The following is an 18823-nucleotide window of genomic DNA, read 5'->3' as shown; positions in this document are numbered from 1 at the left end:
CTGGATGGTGTGGAATAGGAGCTCAGCACAGGTACCTTGGCAACCCTCCAGATCTCTTCTCAGGGCCATGCAACTCAGTTCTCTGTATGACTCCAGTTTGCTCTGAATCACCTTCCCGCACCAGAGCCCCAGATGAATGGCTGAGAATAAGATTTTGGGGGTACTTTAGGCGAGTACCTGGCTTTCTATCAGACTCCTATTTCTCCCCGGCGGACAGAATCTCCACTAGTTTTCACAGTTGGGTGTTACATGAGCTCCTTTTCCCAGCTCTGGTGCTCCAGGTGGGGAGCCTGGCATGGTGTTGAGATCCCATACTCCTCAGGGGTAACCTTTGCAACTGAGAGAACTCTCCAGATTTTCAACCAGCACAGGTGGGTGCAGAGCCTGGGCTAGCTCTTTCAGCATTTCTGCTCTTCTTACCAGTCTCTGTGGCTTCTTCTATAAATTCTTAGTTGTGATACTTCTGTTCATCTAACCTTCAGTTGGTTATTCAGGTTGATTTATCTATAATTTAGTTGTAAATCTGTTTTGGCACTGGGAGGAGGTGAGTGTAGCTTTAACCTACTCTATAGACATCTTGGATGCACCTATTTTATGTTTATTTTTTAATAGGTTTTAATTTTTTATTTCTTGATTTTAGAGAGAGAAACTGATTTTTTGTTCCACTTATTTATGCATTTATTGGTTGATTTTTGTATGCATCCTGACCAGGGATTGAACCCACAACTATGGCTTATTGCAGTGGTTCTCAAAGTGTGCACCAGGGCTCAATGGTGTGCCCTAGAAGATTTCCAGGTGTGCCCTATGGTATTCCAGAGAAATATGTGCCTGTTGGGGACCAAAAAACCCAACAGGATTTTTTGGAGTTTAGATTTTTGGGGTACAGAAGTGTGGGGAATTGGCTGTAAGCTGATAGTCTGCCCAACCCCCCACCTCACTTGCCTGATTAGGTTGCAAAAGCTGTTAAGCTGTGGTGCTGGGTTGTTTGCACTACCCCCCCATGTTTCCCGGAAAGACTGGAGGCAAGTTTCTTCTATCCTTTGTTTGGTGTAAAGTTAAGATGATATGTATGGTGGGGGTTTTCTGCACTCAACACAATTAAGAGTAAAAAGAGAGGAATTCTTCAATGTATTGACAAGGAAATGAGAGTTTACCTTTCAAATATATGCCCAAACATTGAAAAAATCGCTAGGACACATCAGGCTCATGTTTCTCATAAACACAAGAATGAAAAAACTTAACACATTTGAGCCAGGACCTGCCGAATTTACTAAATCGTACTAAGAATGTATCTATATATATAAAAAGATAACTTTTTATCACTTTTTGATTTTTTAACCCTTTTATTTACGAATTCTTTTTTTTTTTAATTTTATTTATTTATTTTTTCATTTTTTCCGAAGCTGGAAACAGGGAGGCAGTCAGACAGACTCCCTCATGCGCCTGACCGGGATCCACCCGGCATGCCCACCAGGGGGCGATGCTCTGCCCCTCCGGGGCGTCACTCTGCTGCATCCAGAGCCATTCTAGCACCTGAGGCAGAGGCCAAGGAGCCATCCTCTGCGCCCGGGCCATCTTTGCTCCAATGGACCCTCGGCTGCGGGAGGGGAAGAGAGAGACAGAGGGGAAGGAGAGGGGTAGGGGTGGAGAAGCAGATGGGCGCTTCTCCTGTGTGCCCTGGCCAGGAATCGAACCGGGATTCCCGCACGCCAGGCCGACGCTCTACCGCTGAGCCAACTGGCCAGGGCACGAATTCTTAAAAGTATAACTCAAAAAATTTAACATAAAAACATTTTTAAATGTCAGAATAAATTTAATTTTGTCATATTTATTTCATTTAATTACCATAAAAGCATACTTGGACTTTATATTTTTTTCTTTAATATTTGACTTAATTATTATAACATATTTCTCAGAAATTTGTATGTAGTGTACCTACGATTATTTGTAGGATTTTAAATTCACCCTGATTTCAAAATATTTGAGAACCACTGGCTTATTGGGTCGACACTCTAACCAAATGAGCTACTTGGTCATGGGGATCCCCCTACTTTATACATTTTTAATTGCTTTGATATTTCATAATAAGTATAATTTTTATTTAACAGAAAAAAGGAAAAATGTTATAGAACACCCCTAATGTTGGTCCTCTGCTGTAGTTCCCACACGATCCATATTGATGTGGCAATCCTGCAGCAGTCCTTCCATTTGTTTTCCCTTCAACTAGCTGTGGTCGAGATGTGGGAGGGGTTCACCTTCCTCTTTGCTGTGTTCTTCTCTGGATCCCATAAGTTTTTGTGCTTCAGATATGTTTCCTTTGGCATTTCCCTACAATAATGGAGAATTTTACATACCACCTTAGTTCAGTTTTTTTCACAGGGATTTTAATGGAACGAAGGTATAAAATGCAAGGATTAGGTCATATTATTGGTCCTAGAAGTTTCTTCCTTCTTTTACATTATTGATAGTTTTGCCATATATCTTTTAAAATAATTTTATAAGTTCAGAAATAAAATCTTTATGGAATTCTGATTGAAATTGACTTAATATAAATTGAGGTGAACAAGCATGTATAACATATTTCTTTATTTGGTATAGTTATAACTTATATTTTTATTTAAATCTCCTTTGAAATAATTTTAAAAGGCCTTTTTAGTGTTTCTGTATATCATACTCCCTTCTCTCTTCCAATCATATAACAATTGTAATCTTCAGTCATTTCCTTCACTTCAAATTTTCTTCCATTGTGTTACCACTTGTAACCTGGCTTTTGCTCCTCTTAATGGCTCATTTCCTCTGTCCAAATCTGTGTTCTGTTTCTCTCTCCTTTTAACTGACTCCTGTTCCTGTTTTTCTGTCCTTTCTTCCTTCAGCCAGATCTTTGTCATATTAATCTGGATCTCTAGCCACTGCTGCCTAATAGAGCATTCTATAATGATGGAAATGATCTATACTTGTGTTTTCCTTTACACTAGCAATGTTTGGCTATTGAGCACTTAAAATATGGCTAGGTGTGACTGAGAAACTGAATTTAAAATTTTTTTTATTTTGAATTTAAATATTTTATTTTTTTTCTAGTGTAATTCCTACTTTTTTTATTTTTATTTTTTATTTTATTATTTTTTTATAATAATTTTATTTTTTTAATGGGGTGACATCAATAAATCAGGATACATATATTCAAAGATAACAAGTCCAGGTTATCTTGTCGTTCAATTATGTTGCATACCCACCACCCAAAGTCAGATTGTCCTCTGTCACCTTCTATCTTGTTTTCTTTGTGCCCCTCCCCACCCCCTTTCCCTCTCCCATTCCCCCCTCCCCCCCGTAACCACCACACTCTTATCAATGTCTCTTAGTTTCACTATTATGTCCCACCTACGTATGGAATAATACAGTTCCTGGTTTTTTCTGATTTACTTATTTCGCTTCGTATCATGTTATCAAGATCCCACCATTTTGCTGTAAATGTTCCGATGTCATCATTTCTTATGGCTGAGTAGTATTCCATAATGTATATGTGCCACATCTTCTTTATCCAGTCATCTATTGATGGGCTTTTTGGTTGTTTCCATGTCCTGGCCACTGTGAACAATGCTGCAATAAACATGGGGCTGCATGTGTCTTTACGTATCAATGTTTCTGAGTTTTTGGGATATATACCCAGTAGAGGGATTGCTGGGTCATAAGGTAGTTCTATTTTCAGTTTTTTGAGGAACCACCATACTTTCTTCCTAATGGTTGTACTACTTTACATTCCCACCAACAGTGTATGAGGGTTCCTTTTTCTCCACAGCCTCTCCAACATTTGCTATTACCTGTCTTGCTAATAACAGCTAATCGAACAGGTGTGAGGTGGTATCTCATTGCCGTTTTGATTTGCATTTCTCTAATAGCTAAAGAAGATGAGCATCTTTTCATATATCTGTTGGCCATTTGTATTTCTTCCTGGGAGAAGTGTCTATTCATATCCTCTTCCCATTTTTTTATTGGATTGTTTGTTTGTTTGTTGTTGAGTTTTATGAGTTCTTTGTATATTTTGGATATTAGGCCCTTATCTGAGCTGTTGTTTGAAAATATCATTTCCCATTTAGTTGGCTTTCTGTTTATTTTGTTATCAGTTTCTCTTGCTGAGCAAAAACTTCTTAGTCTGATGTAGTCCCATTCATTAATATTTGCCTTCACTTCTCTTGCCTGTGGAGTCAAATTCATAAAATGCTCTTTAAAACCCAGGTCCATGAGTTGAGTACCTATGTCTTCTTCTATGTACTTAATTGTTTCAGGTCTTATTTTTAGATCTTTGATCCATTTTGAGTTAATTTTTGTACAGGGGGAGAGACTGTAGTCCAGTTTCATTCTTTTGCATGTGGCTTTCCAGTTTTCCCAGCACCATTTATTGAAGAGGCTTTCTTTTCTCCATTGTGTGTTGTTGGCCCCTTTATCAAAAATTATTTGACTATATATATGTGGTTTTATTTCTGGACTTTCTATTCTGTTCCATTGGTCTGATTGTCTATTTTTCTGCCAATACCATGCTGTTTTGATTGTCGTGGCCCTATAATATAGTTTGAAGTCAGGTATTGTAATGCCCCCAGCTTCATTCTTTTTCTTTAGGATTGCTTTTGCTATTCGGGGTTTTTTATAGTTCCATATAAATCTGATGATTTTTTGCTCTATTTCTTTAAAAAACGTCATTGGAAGTTTGATGGGAATTGCATTAAATTTGTATATTGCTTTGGGTAATATAGCCATCTAGATTATATTTATTCTTCCTAGCCAAGAACAAGGTATATTCTTCCATCTCATTATATCTTTTTCGATTTCACTTAACAATGGTTTATAGTTTTCATTATATAAGTCCTTTACATTCTTTGTTATGTTTATTCCTAAGTATTTTATTTTTTTTATTGCAATCGTGAAGGGGATTATTCTTTTGAGTTCCTTCTCAGTTGTTTCATTGTTGGCATATAGAAAGGCTATTGACTTCTGTATGTTAATTTTGTATCCTGCGACCTTACTGTATTGGCTTATTGTTTCTAGTAGTCTTTTTGTGGATTCTTTGGGGTTTTCGATGTATAGGATCATATCATCTGCAAAAAGTGATACCTTTACTTCTTCTTTTCCGATATGGATGCCTTTTATTTCTTTGTCTTGTCTGATTGCTCTGGCTAGAACTTCTAGTATCACATTAAATAAGAGTGGAGAGAGTGGACAACCCTGTCTTGTTCCTGATTTAAGGGGGAAAGCCTTCAGTTTAGTGCCATTTAATATGATGTTAGCTGATGGTTTATCATATATGGCCTTTATCATGTTGAGATATTTTCCTTCTATACCCATTTTGTTGAGAGTCTTAAACATAAAATTGTGTTGTATTTTATCGAAAGCCTTTTCTGCGTCTATTGATAAGATCATGTGGTTTTTGTTCTTTGTTTTGTTGATATGGTGTATTACGTTAACCGTTTTACGTATGTTGAACCATCCTTGAGATTCTGGGATGAATCCCACTTGATCATGATGTATTATTTTTTTAATATGTTGTTGTATTCGATTTGCTAGTATTTTGTTTAGTATTTTAGCATCTGTATTCATTAGAGATATTGGTCTGTAGTTTTCTTTATTTGTGCCATCCTTGCCTGGTTTTGGTATGAGGGTTATATTGGCCTCATAAAATGTGTTTGGAAGTATTGCTTCTTCTTCAATTTTTTGGAAGACTTTGAGTAGAATAGGAACCAAGTCTTCTTTGAATGTTTGGTAAAATTCGCTTGTATAGCCGTCAGGGCCTGGACTTTTATTTTTGGGGAGGTTTTTAATGGTTTTTTCTATTTCTTCTTTACTGATAAGTCTGTTTAGGCTTTCTGCTTCTTCTTGACTCAGTCTAGGAAGGTTGTATTGTTCTAGGAATTTATCCATTTCTTCTAGGTTGTTGAATTTAGTGGCATAAAGTTTTTCATAGTATTCTACAATAATTCTTTGTATATCTACGGTGTCCGTGGTGATTTCTCCTCTTTCATTTTGGATTTTGTTTATATGAGTTCTTTCTCTTTTTTCCTTGGTAAGTCTTGCCAAGGGTTTGTCAATTTTGTTGATCTTTTCAAAGAACCAGCTCCTTGTTCTATTAATTTTTTCTATAGTTTTTCTGTTCTCTAATTCATTTATTTCTGCTCTGATTTTTATTATCTCCTTTCTTCGGCTGGTTTTAGGTTGTCTTTGTTCTTCTTTTTCTAGTTCCTTAAGGTGGGAAGTTAAGTTGTTCACTTGGGCTCTCTCTTGTTTGTTCATATATGCCTGAAGTGATATGAACTTCCCTCTTATTACTGCTTTTGCTGCATCCCATAGATTCTGATATGTCGTATTGTCATTTTCATTAGTCTGTATATATCTTTTGATCTCTGCACTTATTTCTTCTTTGACCCATTCATTTTTTAAAAGTATGTTGTTTAGTTTCCACATTTTTGTGGGATTTTTTCCCTCTTTTTTGCAGTTGAATTCTAGTTTCAAGGCTTTATGATCAGAAAATATGCTTGGTACAACTTCGATTTTTCTGAATTTGCTGATGTTGTTTTTGTGGCCCAACATATGGTCAATTCTTGAGAATGATCCATGTACACTGGAGAAAAATGTATACTCAGTCACTTTGGGATGAAATGTCCTGTAGATGTCTATCATATCCAGGTGCTCTAGTGTTTTGTTTAAGGCCACTATGTCTTTGTTGATTCTCTGTTTGGATGACCGATCTAGAGCCGTCAGCGGTGTATTGAGGTCTCCAAGTATGATTGTATTTTTGTCAGTTTTTGTTTTAAGATCAATAAGTAGCTGTCTTATATATTTTGGTGCTCCTTGGTTTGGTGCATATATATTAAGAATTGTTATGTCTTCTTGATTCAGTGTCCCCTTAGCCATTATGAAATGGCCATTTTTGTCTCTGAGTACTTTTCCTGTCTTGTAGTCAGCATTATCCGATATGAGTATTGCTACACCTGCTTTTTTTTGGATGTTATTTACTTGGAGTATTGTTTTCCAGCCTTTCACTTTGAATTTGTTTTTATCCTTGTTACTTAGATGAGTTTCCTGTAGGCAGCATACAGTTGGATTTTCTTTTTTAATCCATTCTGCTACTCTGTGCCTTTTTATTGGTGAGTTTAATCCGTTTACATTTAGTGTAATTATTGATACTTGTGAGTTCCCTATTGCCATTTTATATCTTGCTTTCTGTTAGTTTTGTGTCTTGTTTGATCCTTCTCTTTCGTTTTTCTATCTTTTGTTTTTATTTGGTTATATTCCATACATCTTTCCTCTGTTGCTATCTTTTTTATCTCATGTGCTTCTGTGGTGGTTTTTTCAATGGTGGTTACCTTTGAGTAATGAAAAGGGTCCCTACCCTGTTCATTGTAGCGAACTATTTTGTGAGTACTTTTGCACTCCATCGTCCTTTGCTACTGTTAATCTCCATCTTCTCCCCCTCTTTCTTTTTGTTGTTGTCACAGTTTAAATTTGGTTTTATTGTGTTCTTCTTGGAGCTTTTACTTGTGGCTCTGTTTTTTTTTTGTTCTTTGTATCTGATTGGAGAACCCCCTTTAGTAATTCCTGGAGTGGGGGTTTTCTGATGATAAATTCCCTCATCTTTTCTGTATCTGTGAATGTTTTTATTTCTCCTTCATATTTGAAGGATAGCTTTGATGGGTATAGTATTCGTGGCTGAAAGTTCCTCTCTTTCAGGACTTTAAATATTGGGGTCCACTCTCTTCTAGCTTGTAGAGTTTCTGCTGAGAAATCTGATGATAATCTAATGGGCCTTCCTTTATATGTTGTATTCTTCATTTCCCTGGCTGCCTTGAGAATTTTTTCTTTGCTGTTGGTTTGTGTCAATTTCATTATGATATGCCTTGGAGTAGGTTTGTTGGGGTTAAGAAAACTCGGAGTTCTGTTTGCTTCTTGAACTTGAGGCTTTAGTTCTTTCCACAGGCTTGGGAAGTTCTCATCTATTATTTGTTTGAGTATGTTCTTCATTCCATTTTCTCTCTCTTCTCCCTCTGTTATACCTATTATTCTTATGTTATTCTTTTTGATGGAGTCAGATAATTCTTGTAGGGCTATCTCATTTTTTTTAATTTTTGAGTCTCTTTCTTCTTCTCTCTGCTGTGCCTCAAGTTGCTTGTCTTCTATTTCACTAATCCTCTCTTCTATCTGACCTGTTCTATTAGCTAAGCTTGTTACTTCGTTTTTCAGCTCGTGAATTGAGTTTTTCATCTCTGTTTGATTGGTTTTTATAGTTTCAATTTCCTTGGACATATATTCTTTGTGTTCATTGAGTTGTTTTCTGAGCTCCCTAAATTGTCTTTCTGTGTTTTCTTGTATATCTCGGAGGATTTTTAGGATTTCTATCTTGAATTCTCTGTCATTTAGCTCCAAGGTTTCCAATATATTAAATTTTTTCTCCATAGATTTTTCCTCATCTAGCTGTGTTACCTCTCTTTCTTTTGTATCCATGATATTCGATTTTCTCTTCCTTAATGGCATCTGAGGGTGGTTTTGTTGATAGTATTAATGAGATTTAATAAAGAATAAAAAATTAAAAAAAATAATAAAAAAAATAAAAAATCGAAAATAGTTTTTTTTTTAAAAAAAATTAATAATGAAATAAAGAAAAATAAAATAAAATAAAAATTTTTTAAAAAAGGAAATTATTCCCCTCTCCTTTTTTCCTCTCCTCTCCTCTCCCCTCTTTCTTGAGAAAATATTGTGGTGAACTGTGAATTATAACAAACAATGCCTGTGATGGAGGGCCTGAATTGGGGAAAAGTAATAAAGGGGCAAAAAAAAAAAAAAAAAAGAAAAATGAGAAAAAGAAAAAAAAAGAGCACATGGACCCACAAAAAGCAAATAAGGAAAAAATTTGGGTCAAGAATAAAATGATTTGCTTTTAGGTGTTGGTTGTCTAAGAGTTATGATGAGAGGAATAAGAGGAAAATGGAAAAATGGGGAGACAAATTAAAAAATTACTATTGTATTTAGTGGAACAAGAACTAGATAAAATGGAGAGCCAGGGATGGGAGCACTGCTAGTGAGTTAAAAAGGTGAAGTAAAACCCCCCCAAAATGCCACAAACATAAGTTTGAGTCCCAGATAAGATAATTTGTTTGTTATTGAGGTTTGAATGAGAGGAGATGTAAAGGAGAAAGGAAGAAACTAATATAGAGGGAGAAAAGAAAAAGAGAGAGAGAAAAAAAGAGGGAACGACTAATAGAAGAAATAAGAAAGGAGAGAGAGAGAGAGAGTTAAGGGTTTTGGAGTGCAACCCTCATAGAGAGAAAGGAAGAGAAGAGAAAAGATAATGGGAGATGTAACACTTATGGGTAGTGTAGTTCAATGAGAGGAAAGAGTAAGACCGGCAGAGAGTTAATCGGCCAAATTGGAGGAGGAAAAAAAAGTATCAAGAATGAAGATAAGAGAAACAAACGAACAAATATAATAAAATGGGATAGGTTATAAAGTCTGCAGATTATTCTTGATTTTGAGAGGTTATCTTCTTGCTTTTTCTTTTCTCTCCCTCTTCCTGGTCGGTGACTCTGTACCCCGGGTTCTGCCCCTTTGGCACGCTCAGGTAGAGGTTTGCAGTTGATAAGTCTCTATGGCAATGTCATGTATTGTGCTTTAGTCTCGTTGGCAGTCGAGGCTATTAGCATTTATAGGCTCCGACAGTGAGAGAGTCCGTGTTCCTGGAGCCTTTCTCCTAGTCTTTCCTTCCTCAATTAGTAGCCTGATAATCCAGCTATGGGGTTGCTGCTGCCTCTGCCTGGATAGTAAGAGGCTCAAAGAGCTGGCAACTCCCCACTCTATTTCCACTCAGCACAGGGCTCTGGGTAAGGCTCAGTCAGTCAGAGCTGCTAGCATAATCAGGCGGGCTTTCCGCCCACTCAAAGACCTCTGGTTCTGTCTGCCACTCTGTCCGGTAACACAGGCAGGCGCCCACTTCCGGGGCGCTTGGAGGAAACTCTCACTCACTGGCTGTGCACGCAGACCAGGATATCCGGCCAGCAGTCTCACGCTCTGAGTGAAACCCCCAACCGCAGGGAAAAGTTGCAGCGTTGGAATTGAGTCTCGCTCCGTCCCCGTGTGCGGCTTTTGCAAGGCGCTGGGGCAGCCCGAGATTCCGCTTTGGCCCACACAAAGGCCCCTGACTCTGCCCCTCTGTGCGATAACACGGGCGCGCACTGCCGAGGCACTCGGAGGAATCTCTCATTCACTATCTGCGCGCGCAAACCCGGATATGAGGCCGGCCGCGTTTCCCTCTGAGTGAAAACCCCAGCAGCACAGAAAATTTCCACCGTTGGAATTAGTTCTCACTCCCTCCCGTGCGTGGCTCTCCCAGGGCGCTGGGGCTGCCCAGAGACTCTGCCCTCGGCCCACAGAAAGGCCTCTGACCCTGCCTCTCCGTGGGGAAACACGGGCACCCACTCTCGGGGCCTAGGAAGAAATCTCTCGCCCACTAACTGCGCACCAACCAGGAGACCGGGTAAAATGGCCGCCCCGCTTGTCTTTCTTTGTTTGGGTTTGGCGCGAGTTTTAGCTTGTATTGCCCGGGTTGCCACAGGATCAGTTTTTCCTCGGCTTGGATCTCCGTGCCACAGCCTGGTTCAGCCGTTTGTGCCGTGGCCTGAATCTATTCACCCCCTTTGCCCGCCTCAGTTTCTATATTCACAGTTACCAGAGAATGCCGCCCTGTTTAGGTTAGTGAGGAAGGCGGAGCATTTCTTACTCCCTATTTCCTTCGGGGTTTGGTTATATATTTAGCCAATTTTTCACTCGACCATACCTTTGGGTGTATTGCGAAGCATCTGGAGGCTCCAAGTATAGGTTTTTCTGTTTCTGGTTGAAGATCTTGTTGAGTTTTGGGGGAGATTTATCGGAATCGCTTCCTACCCCGCCATTACTCTGACGTCATCTGTCATTTATTTATTATTATTATTATTATTTTTTTTTTTTCTGAAGCTGGAAACGGGGAGAGACAGTCAGACAGACTCCCGCATGCGCCCGACTGGGATCCACCTGGCACGCCCACTAGGGGCGACGCTCTGCCCACCAGGGGGCGATGCTCTGCCCCTCCGGGGGGGGGGGTCGCTCTGCCGCCACCAGAGCCACTCTAGCGCCTGGGGCAGAGGCCAAGGAGCCATCCCCAGCGCCCGGGCCATCTTTGCTCCATTGGAGCCTTGGCTGCGGGAGGGGAAGAGAGAGACAGAGAGGAAGGAGGGGAGGGGGTGGAGAAGCAAATGGGCGCTTCTCCTGTGTGCCCTGGCCGGGAATCGAACCCGGGTCCCCCCGCATGCCAGGCCGACGCTCTACCACTGAGCCAATCGGCCAGGGCCTATTTATTTATTTTATTATTTTAATTTTTGAAAGAGAGACAGGAAGGGAGAGAGATGAGAAGCATCAACTCGTAGTTGCAGCACATTAGTTGTTCGTTGATTGCTTCTCATATGTGCCTTGACCAGGGAGCCCAAGCTGAGCCATTTGCCCCTTGACAAGACAGCGACCTTGGGTTTCAAGCCAGTGACCATGGGATCATGTTGATGATCCCACACTCAAGCCAGATGTGCCCATGCTGATGCCTGCCTTCCCAGGGTTTTGAACCCGGGACCCCAGCATCCCAGGTCATTGCTCTATCCCTGTGCCATCACCAGTCAAGCATAAATATTTTAACTTAAATTGCTATATGTGGTTACTGGTTGACATACTGGTTGAGCATAATTCTATACAGTCTTTTATAGAAGGAGATCCAATTTGTAAGCTGTGTCATTAGTCAGGTTATTCACTGGAACATATTCTGGGCATTAGTAGCAAATTCCCTCTTTTTTAATATTTCCCCATATGGTACAAGTCTTCAGTTTTTTTAAAGAATATAAAAGTTACAGGAATGTAATGTACAGCATAGGGAAAATAGTCAATATTATTGAAATAACATTGTCTTGTGACAGATGGTGCCTGCACTTAATCTTGTGATCACAAGGAATAGAAATGTCAGATCACTATGTTGTACACCTGAAACTGACATGATATTGTATGTCACCTATACTTTAATTAAAAAAAAAGAAAAAAGATTTCGGCCCTGGCCGGTTTGCTCATTTGGTTAAGAACATCATTCCCAAATGACAAGGTTGGGGGGTTGATGCCTAGTCAGGGTATGACTGAGTGGAACAACAGATGAGTTTCTCTTCCGCCTCCCCACTTTCCCCCTTCTTCTCTCTGTCTCTAAAAAGCAATAAAAATTAAGCCCTAGCCAGATAGCTTGGTTGGTTGGAGTGTCATTCTGGAGTGCAAAGGTTGCAGGTTCAATTCCCTGGTCAGGGTGTATACAGGAGCAGCTTGATGTTCCTGTCTCTCTCTTTCCCTGCCTCTCTAAAAAAAACCCCAAAAACCCAAAAAACAAAATTTCCTATAGGTCTTGTCTATCTTTCCTCTCACTAGAATCTCCTGGATTTTAAACTACGTTAACAGTCTAGTAAGACCTTTCCTCATCTAACATTATATGTAAGCCTACTTACTATGTAGTTTCCATCCATTTATAGACCATAAGCAGTTGGAAATTACATATCTCCAATATCTAATACATGGCATAACATAATTTGAGAGATGTCAGAACTATGTACTGTCTCTCCTCATTCCTCCAATTAAATTCTTTAATTTCTTCTATTGGTTTTCTCCCTCCTTGCAAAGGAAAAAAGGATACATTTGCTTTCTTGATGTTTTTCAGACTGGGAGTCTTGGTATGAAATCAAGGGATTATCTCCAAAATGGTACATTGATGAAGAGGAAATATCCCAGAGCATAGTAATGGGAAGACTTACAGATTATGACTTGGAGTGCTCCAGTTTCAGAGAAGCTTGGAAATATGAGGGTAAATTGGAGCACCATCACGAAAATCAGGAGAGGCTTTTCAGGCAAGTGACAAATCTTAAGGAAATCTATGCTGTGAAAAGAGAAAATGAACATAATTCTGAGAGAAGCGTTCTCTTGAAGTCAGTACTTCTAACACAACAGAGAGTTCCCACAGTACAGCAAGAATATAAATTTGATATTTATGATAAAATGTTTCCTCTAAATTCAGTCCTAACTGAACATAAAAGACATGCTGAGAAGGGATCTTTGATAGTTAATGAATGTGAAGAAGTCAACCAGAGTACATATCTTATTAATGACACAGTAATTCCTCCTGGGGAGAAACCTTATGAAAGTAATGATTTTTCAAATCTCTTAAGTTTCCACTCACTACTTACTCAGCATCAAGCAACTCATTTTGGAAAATTAGCCAATGAATGTGGTGATGCCTTTAGCTGTTACTCATTCTTTACTCAACCTCAGAGAATTCACAGTGGAGAGAAACCATATGCATGCAGTAACTATGGAAAAGCCTTTAGCCATGACTTCTTTCTTAGTGAACATCAGAGAACTCATATAGGAGAGAAACCATATGAATGTAAGGAATGTAACAAAGCCTTTAGACAAAGTGCACACCTTGCTCAACATCAGAGAATCCACACTGGAGAAAAACCCTTTGCATGCAATGAATGTGGGAAGGCCTTTAGCCGCTATGCCTTCCTTGTTGAACATCAGAGAATTCACACGGGAGAAAAACCATATGAATGTAAAGAATGTAACAAAGCCTTCAGACAGAGTGCACACCTTAATCAGCATCAGAGAATTCACACTGGAGAGAAACCCTATGAATGTAATCAATGTGGAAAAGCCTTCAGCAGACGCATAGCCCTTACTTTGCATCAAAGAATTCATACAGGAGAGAAACCCTTTAAATGTAATGAATGTGGGAAGACGTTTGGCTATCGCTCACACCTTAATCAACATCAGAGAATTCATACTGGAGAAAAGCCTTATGAGTGCATGAAATGTGGGAAGTTTTTTCGGACTGATTCACAACTTAATCGACATCATAGAATTCATACTGGAGAAAGACCTTTTGAATGCAGTAAATGTGGGAAAGCCTTCAGTGATGCTTTAATTCTAATTCATCATAAGAGAAGTCATGCAGGAGAGAAACCCTATGAATGTAACAAATGTGGAAAGGCCTTCAGTTGTGGCTCATACCTGAATCAACATCAGAGAATTCATACTGGGGAGAAACCCTATGAATGTAGTGAATGTGGGAAGGCTTTCCATCAGATATTGTCCCTTCGGCTACACCAGCGAATTCATGTTGGAGAAAAACCCTATAACTGTAATGAATGTGGGAATAATTTTAGCTGTGCCTCAGCCCTTAGACGACATCAGAAAATTCATAATAGAGAAACTCTCTGATTATAACAAATATAAGAAAACATTTAGTCATCACTCAGTCCTTATTAAATAATTATCAATGAATTCTTTGCTTAGTAAGTCTATGAAGGTAGTACATACGGAAAAACCTTCAGTTATGAGCATCCCTTATTTGAAATAGTGTGAGTAGTGGATAACTGTTACTTTGTGATCTGTTCTGTGCCCTCTTTGAGATGTACCACACCTTAATTCATGTGATTCTGGTAAAACCATTAATCAGTGAATTGGTTATAAGGCTGACCAGTTATTTCCCTCAACCTAGTGATTAATAAGGGATTGGAAAATGGCCCTTTCTGGACCAATGGAGCCTTAAGGGTGTATTATTATGGTAGTAAGAGAATACTTTTTTTTCTGGAATTGGAAGTTTCAAGGATTTAGTAAGTTTGGCAACTCACCAGCAGGTTTTGTTTTCCCATTACATGAGAAAAGCTTTCACAAGATAAATCCAATACAGAGGAAAATGTCTGAGAGACATCTGGTGACATTGTTTGATCTCTTGGATCCAGTCATGCCTGAAGGCTCTCCCATCCTTCACTTTAGTAAGCCAATAAATTTTTTTTTTGCTTTAGTTAATTTAAGTTGGATTTTTGTCTCTGACTCATATACTGTATGTTTGCTACAAATATAAGAAAGCCTTGATCTTTTATATGGCATAATTATTTATCTTCAGGAGAAACCTTGTGATATATGAAAGTTGAATGAAGTTATGAATAATTTCTTTAGAACTTGATATATCCAATAAAGACATTGCTGGCAGACAGAGTAATCCATTTTCAAATAATGATAAAAATAAGTTGGAACTGAAAATATTTATCAAAGAATAAATCAGAGCCCTAGCTGGTGGCTTAGTGGCTAGAGCATCCCAGGTTTGATTCCTGGTCAGGGCACACAGGAGAAGCGACCATCTGCTTCTCTCCCCCTCCCATCCTTCTCTCCACTTCCCCTCCTGCGGCCAGTGGCTCGATTGTTCCAGCATGGCCTCAGGCAATGAGGATAGCTCCATTGGAGCACATCAGCCTCAGGTGCTAAAAATAGCTTAGTACTCGTGTATTGACCCCAGGTGGAGGTTCTGGTTGGATCCTGGTCAGGGCTCATGTGGGAGTCTGCCTCACTATCTCCCCTCCTCTCACCTAAAAAAAAAAAAAAAAAAAAAAAAAGAATAAATCAGAGTAATGAACATGAGGATGTGAGGCAGTAATATTCCTATTTTATGGGTGAATGTAGGGAGGTAAATCTTGATGATATGGAAACGTAGCACCTTGAACAGTTAGAACTGGTTAGAATCTTGGGCATTGTCTGGAGATCATCTATAAGAACAAATGAGTTAGGAAAGAGTGAAGGATTTAAATATGTGCATAGAACGAAACAATGGCTACTACTTTTATAATTTCTTTAATAGATATACTGTATTTATATCTAACAAAAATCTGAAAATTACTTAAGTATTAAGACAAATTCTCTTTCAGCAACTTTAAACTTCAGATTTAGCATTATTGAATACTTCAAGCTTTGAACAGAAACAAATGTAATGGTAATAAAATACTGTCAGACATATTGCATCAAATCAAAAATATATTAATATTATAAGCTAAATTTATGCCAACATTTCTTTATTCCTCCTTTTATTTCCTGGAAGTATAGGAATACTTGTTTTAATATTTTCTGCAGGTTGAGTACTAACTTATTTCAGAAAGCTTTCCAAGGTTACAGTCAGCTTACCAGGCCTAAAGGAAAAAGAATAATGACTCAGACAGTTCAAGAGTCTGAGTTATTCACTAACTGATTCTTGATCTAAATATGGCACCTGATTTCTTCCTCCATGGTACCCAAACCGCTGATTGTTCTTATAGTTAAACTTCATTTGTATTGTTGATAAAATCTTTACACCCATTAGCAAGGTTTTTATAGTTTATAATCTAGTGTTTCTACTCACAGTGAGGTACTACTAAATTTTGTTTTATTTGCTATTGTCTAGTAATATATTGACTTCGTCTTTTTATTATTATTAATTGGGAGGTGAGAAGACAGAGAGACAGATTGCCACATGTGCCCCAGGATCCACCTGGCAAGCCTCCTATCTGGGGATGCTCTGCCCATCTAGGGCTGCTGCTCCGTTGCTCAGCAACTGAGCTATTTTAGCTCCTGAGGTGAGGCCACAGAACTATACTCAGTGCCCGGGGCCAACTTGCTTGAACCATTTGAGCCATGGCTGTGGGAGGAGAAAAGAAAGAGAGAGAGGGAAGGGAGAGAGGAGAGGAGTGAAAAAGTAGATGGTTGCTTCTCCTGTGTGCCCTGACTGGGAATCAAACTTAGGACTTTCATATGCCAGGCTGATGCTCTACTGCTGAGCCAGCTGGCCAAGGCCTTGACTTGGTCTTTTAACTTTATTAAAAAACTCATGCTTCATTAATATCTTAGATATTAACACCAGTTCAGTTAATTTAGCACATATTGGTGAAATCCTTTCTACTTTGTTTAGTGTGATCAATGGTAATGAACCATTAGATTCCTTTTTGATTTGGTTATTATGTTGAACATATCTTTCTGCCTTTTTACAGTTTAAGTAATTTTTGCTTGTCATATTTAAGAGTTTTTATATTTACTCTTTATTAAGAGGAAGGTTTCTATTTATATGTGTGCATTTGTATTTTATTTAAAATTTTTGTATTAAATGCTTACTATATACCAGGCTTTGTTCTAAGCCAGGCATTGGAGATAAAAATGATGAATTAACAGACAAAACCCCCTGCCTTTATAGGACTGATTTCTAATGAGGCAGACAGGCACTAAAGATAGGTAGGTAGATACATAGGTAGGTAGATAGATAAAATATATACTACGTAAAAGAGTAAACTCTAAGGAAAAAGATGAAAGAAGAAGTGGGGAGCAGATTGATATTTTTAGATTGGGTGGCCACAGAAGGCCTCTTTTGTATTTGACTTTTGATTAAAGACCTGGATTTATCTCTTTAACACTACTCACATATGCATATTTCTCTGCCTTATATATATACTTTTTTTAATAAATAAATTTTTATTTTAATGGGGTGACATCAACAAATCAGGGTACATATATTCAAAGAAGACATGTCCAGGTTATCTTGTCATTCAATTCTGTTGCATACCCATCACCCAAAGAGAGATTGTCCTCCGTCACCTTCTATCTAGTTTTCTTTGTGCCCCTCCCCCTCCCCCTCTCCCTCCTTCCCTCCCCCCGCCCCCTGTAACCACCATACTCTTGTCCATGTCTCTTAGTCTTTTATTTATTTATTTATTTTTTCTTTTTTTTTCATTTTTCTGAAGCTGGAAACAGGGAGAGACAGTCAGACAGACTCCCGCATGCGCCCGACCGGGATCCACCCGGCACGCCCACCAGGGGCGATGCTCTGCCCACCAGGGGGCGATGCTCTGCCCATCCTGGGGCATCGCCATGTTGCGACCAGAGCCACTCTAGCGCCTGAGGCAGAGGCCACAGAGCCATCCCCAGCGCCCGGGCCATCTTTGCTCCAATGGAGCCTTGGCTGCGGGAGGGGAAGAGAGAGAGAGGAAAGCGCGGCGGAGGGGTGGAGAAGCAAATGGGCGCTTCTCCTGTGTGCCCTGGCCGGGAATCGAACCTGGGTCCTCCGCACGCTAGGCCGACGCTCTACCGCTGAGCCAACTGGCCAGGGCCTCTTAGTTTTGTTTTTATGTCCCACCAATGTATGGAATCCTGCAGTTCTTGTTTTTTCTGATTTACTTATTTCACTCCGTATAATGTTATCAAGATCCCACCATTTTGTTGTAAGTGATCCGATGTCATCATTTCTTATGGCTGAATAGTATACCATGGTGTATATGTGCCACATATTCTTTATCTAGTCTTCTATTTTTTTTACAGTGATTAAAGCCTTTAAGCAAACTCTTAGCCAATACAGCAAGAATCCATAAAAGAGTAGTGTCCTTAACATGTTCACCAAGTCCGAGTTGGCCCCAACACCATGCCAAATCCCTGAAAAATGCAACCCAACCCCAGTTCAGTCTGCTTATATATATACTTAATGGATAGGAAATCCGTGTGTGTGTGTGTGTGTGTGTGTGTGTGTTTAAACTTTGGACTTACTGAATTCTTATAGTTTATCATGCCTATGAATTTGCATATTGCATTTTTAACACTTTTCTTTTGTCTTATGAATTCATGGGCTTTTACAATCTGAACACATCTCAGTTAATTATAATGTATATATTTTTGATATTCAAATCATCAGAACTTAGCCCCTGGGGCCATTTTATGTTAATCCCTTGCTCCCTTCAGCACTGCCCTGACATCTTTGCAAGCATTCTTTCTGGCAATAATAGAATGTTCTAGACCCGTCCGCAATCTTTCCTGCCCAAAGTCATGAAGCTAGCTGGCTACCTTCCAAGGAATTTAAGAAGGGAGAAAAAGGATATGAAACTAGAAACAGAAGTTTTCATTTTAAGAGATAATTTAATTTTTCTCAGTAAAAGATGTTACCAGCTAG

General features: G+C 39.1%; 1 protein-coding gene across 2 annotated transcripts in view; it reads left to right on the top strand.

The window, feature by feature from the left end:
• Positions 1-17339, top strand: part of ZNF527 (zinc finger protein 527) — a 59751-nt gene extending 42412 nt beyond the window's left edge. For both annotated transcript variants that reach the window (XM_066348363.1, XM_066348364.1), the window contains one exon: positions 12749-17339. In XM_066348363.1, the coding sequence (XP_066204460.1) occupies positions 12749-14307 (1559 nt within the window). In that variant the 3' untranslated portion in view covers positions 14308-17339. The remainder of the gene's footprint in view (positions 1-12748) is intronic.
• Positions 17340-18823: the final 1484 nt, after the last annotated feature.

The sequence above is a fragment of the Saccopteryx leptura genome, chromosome 9 (genome assembly GCF_036850995.1).
Source record: "Saccopteryx leptura isolate mSacLep1 chromosome 9, mSacLep1_pri_phased_curated, whole genome shotgun sequence".
Taxonomy (NCBI): Eukaryota; Metazoa; Chordata; class Mammalia; order Chiroptera; family Emballonuridae; genus Saccopteryx; species Saccopteryx leptura.
The sequence above is the reverse complement of the archived record's forward strand: the minus strand, read 5'-3'. Positions and strand labels throughout refer to the sequence as shown.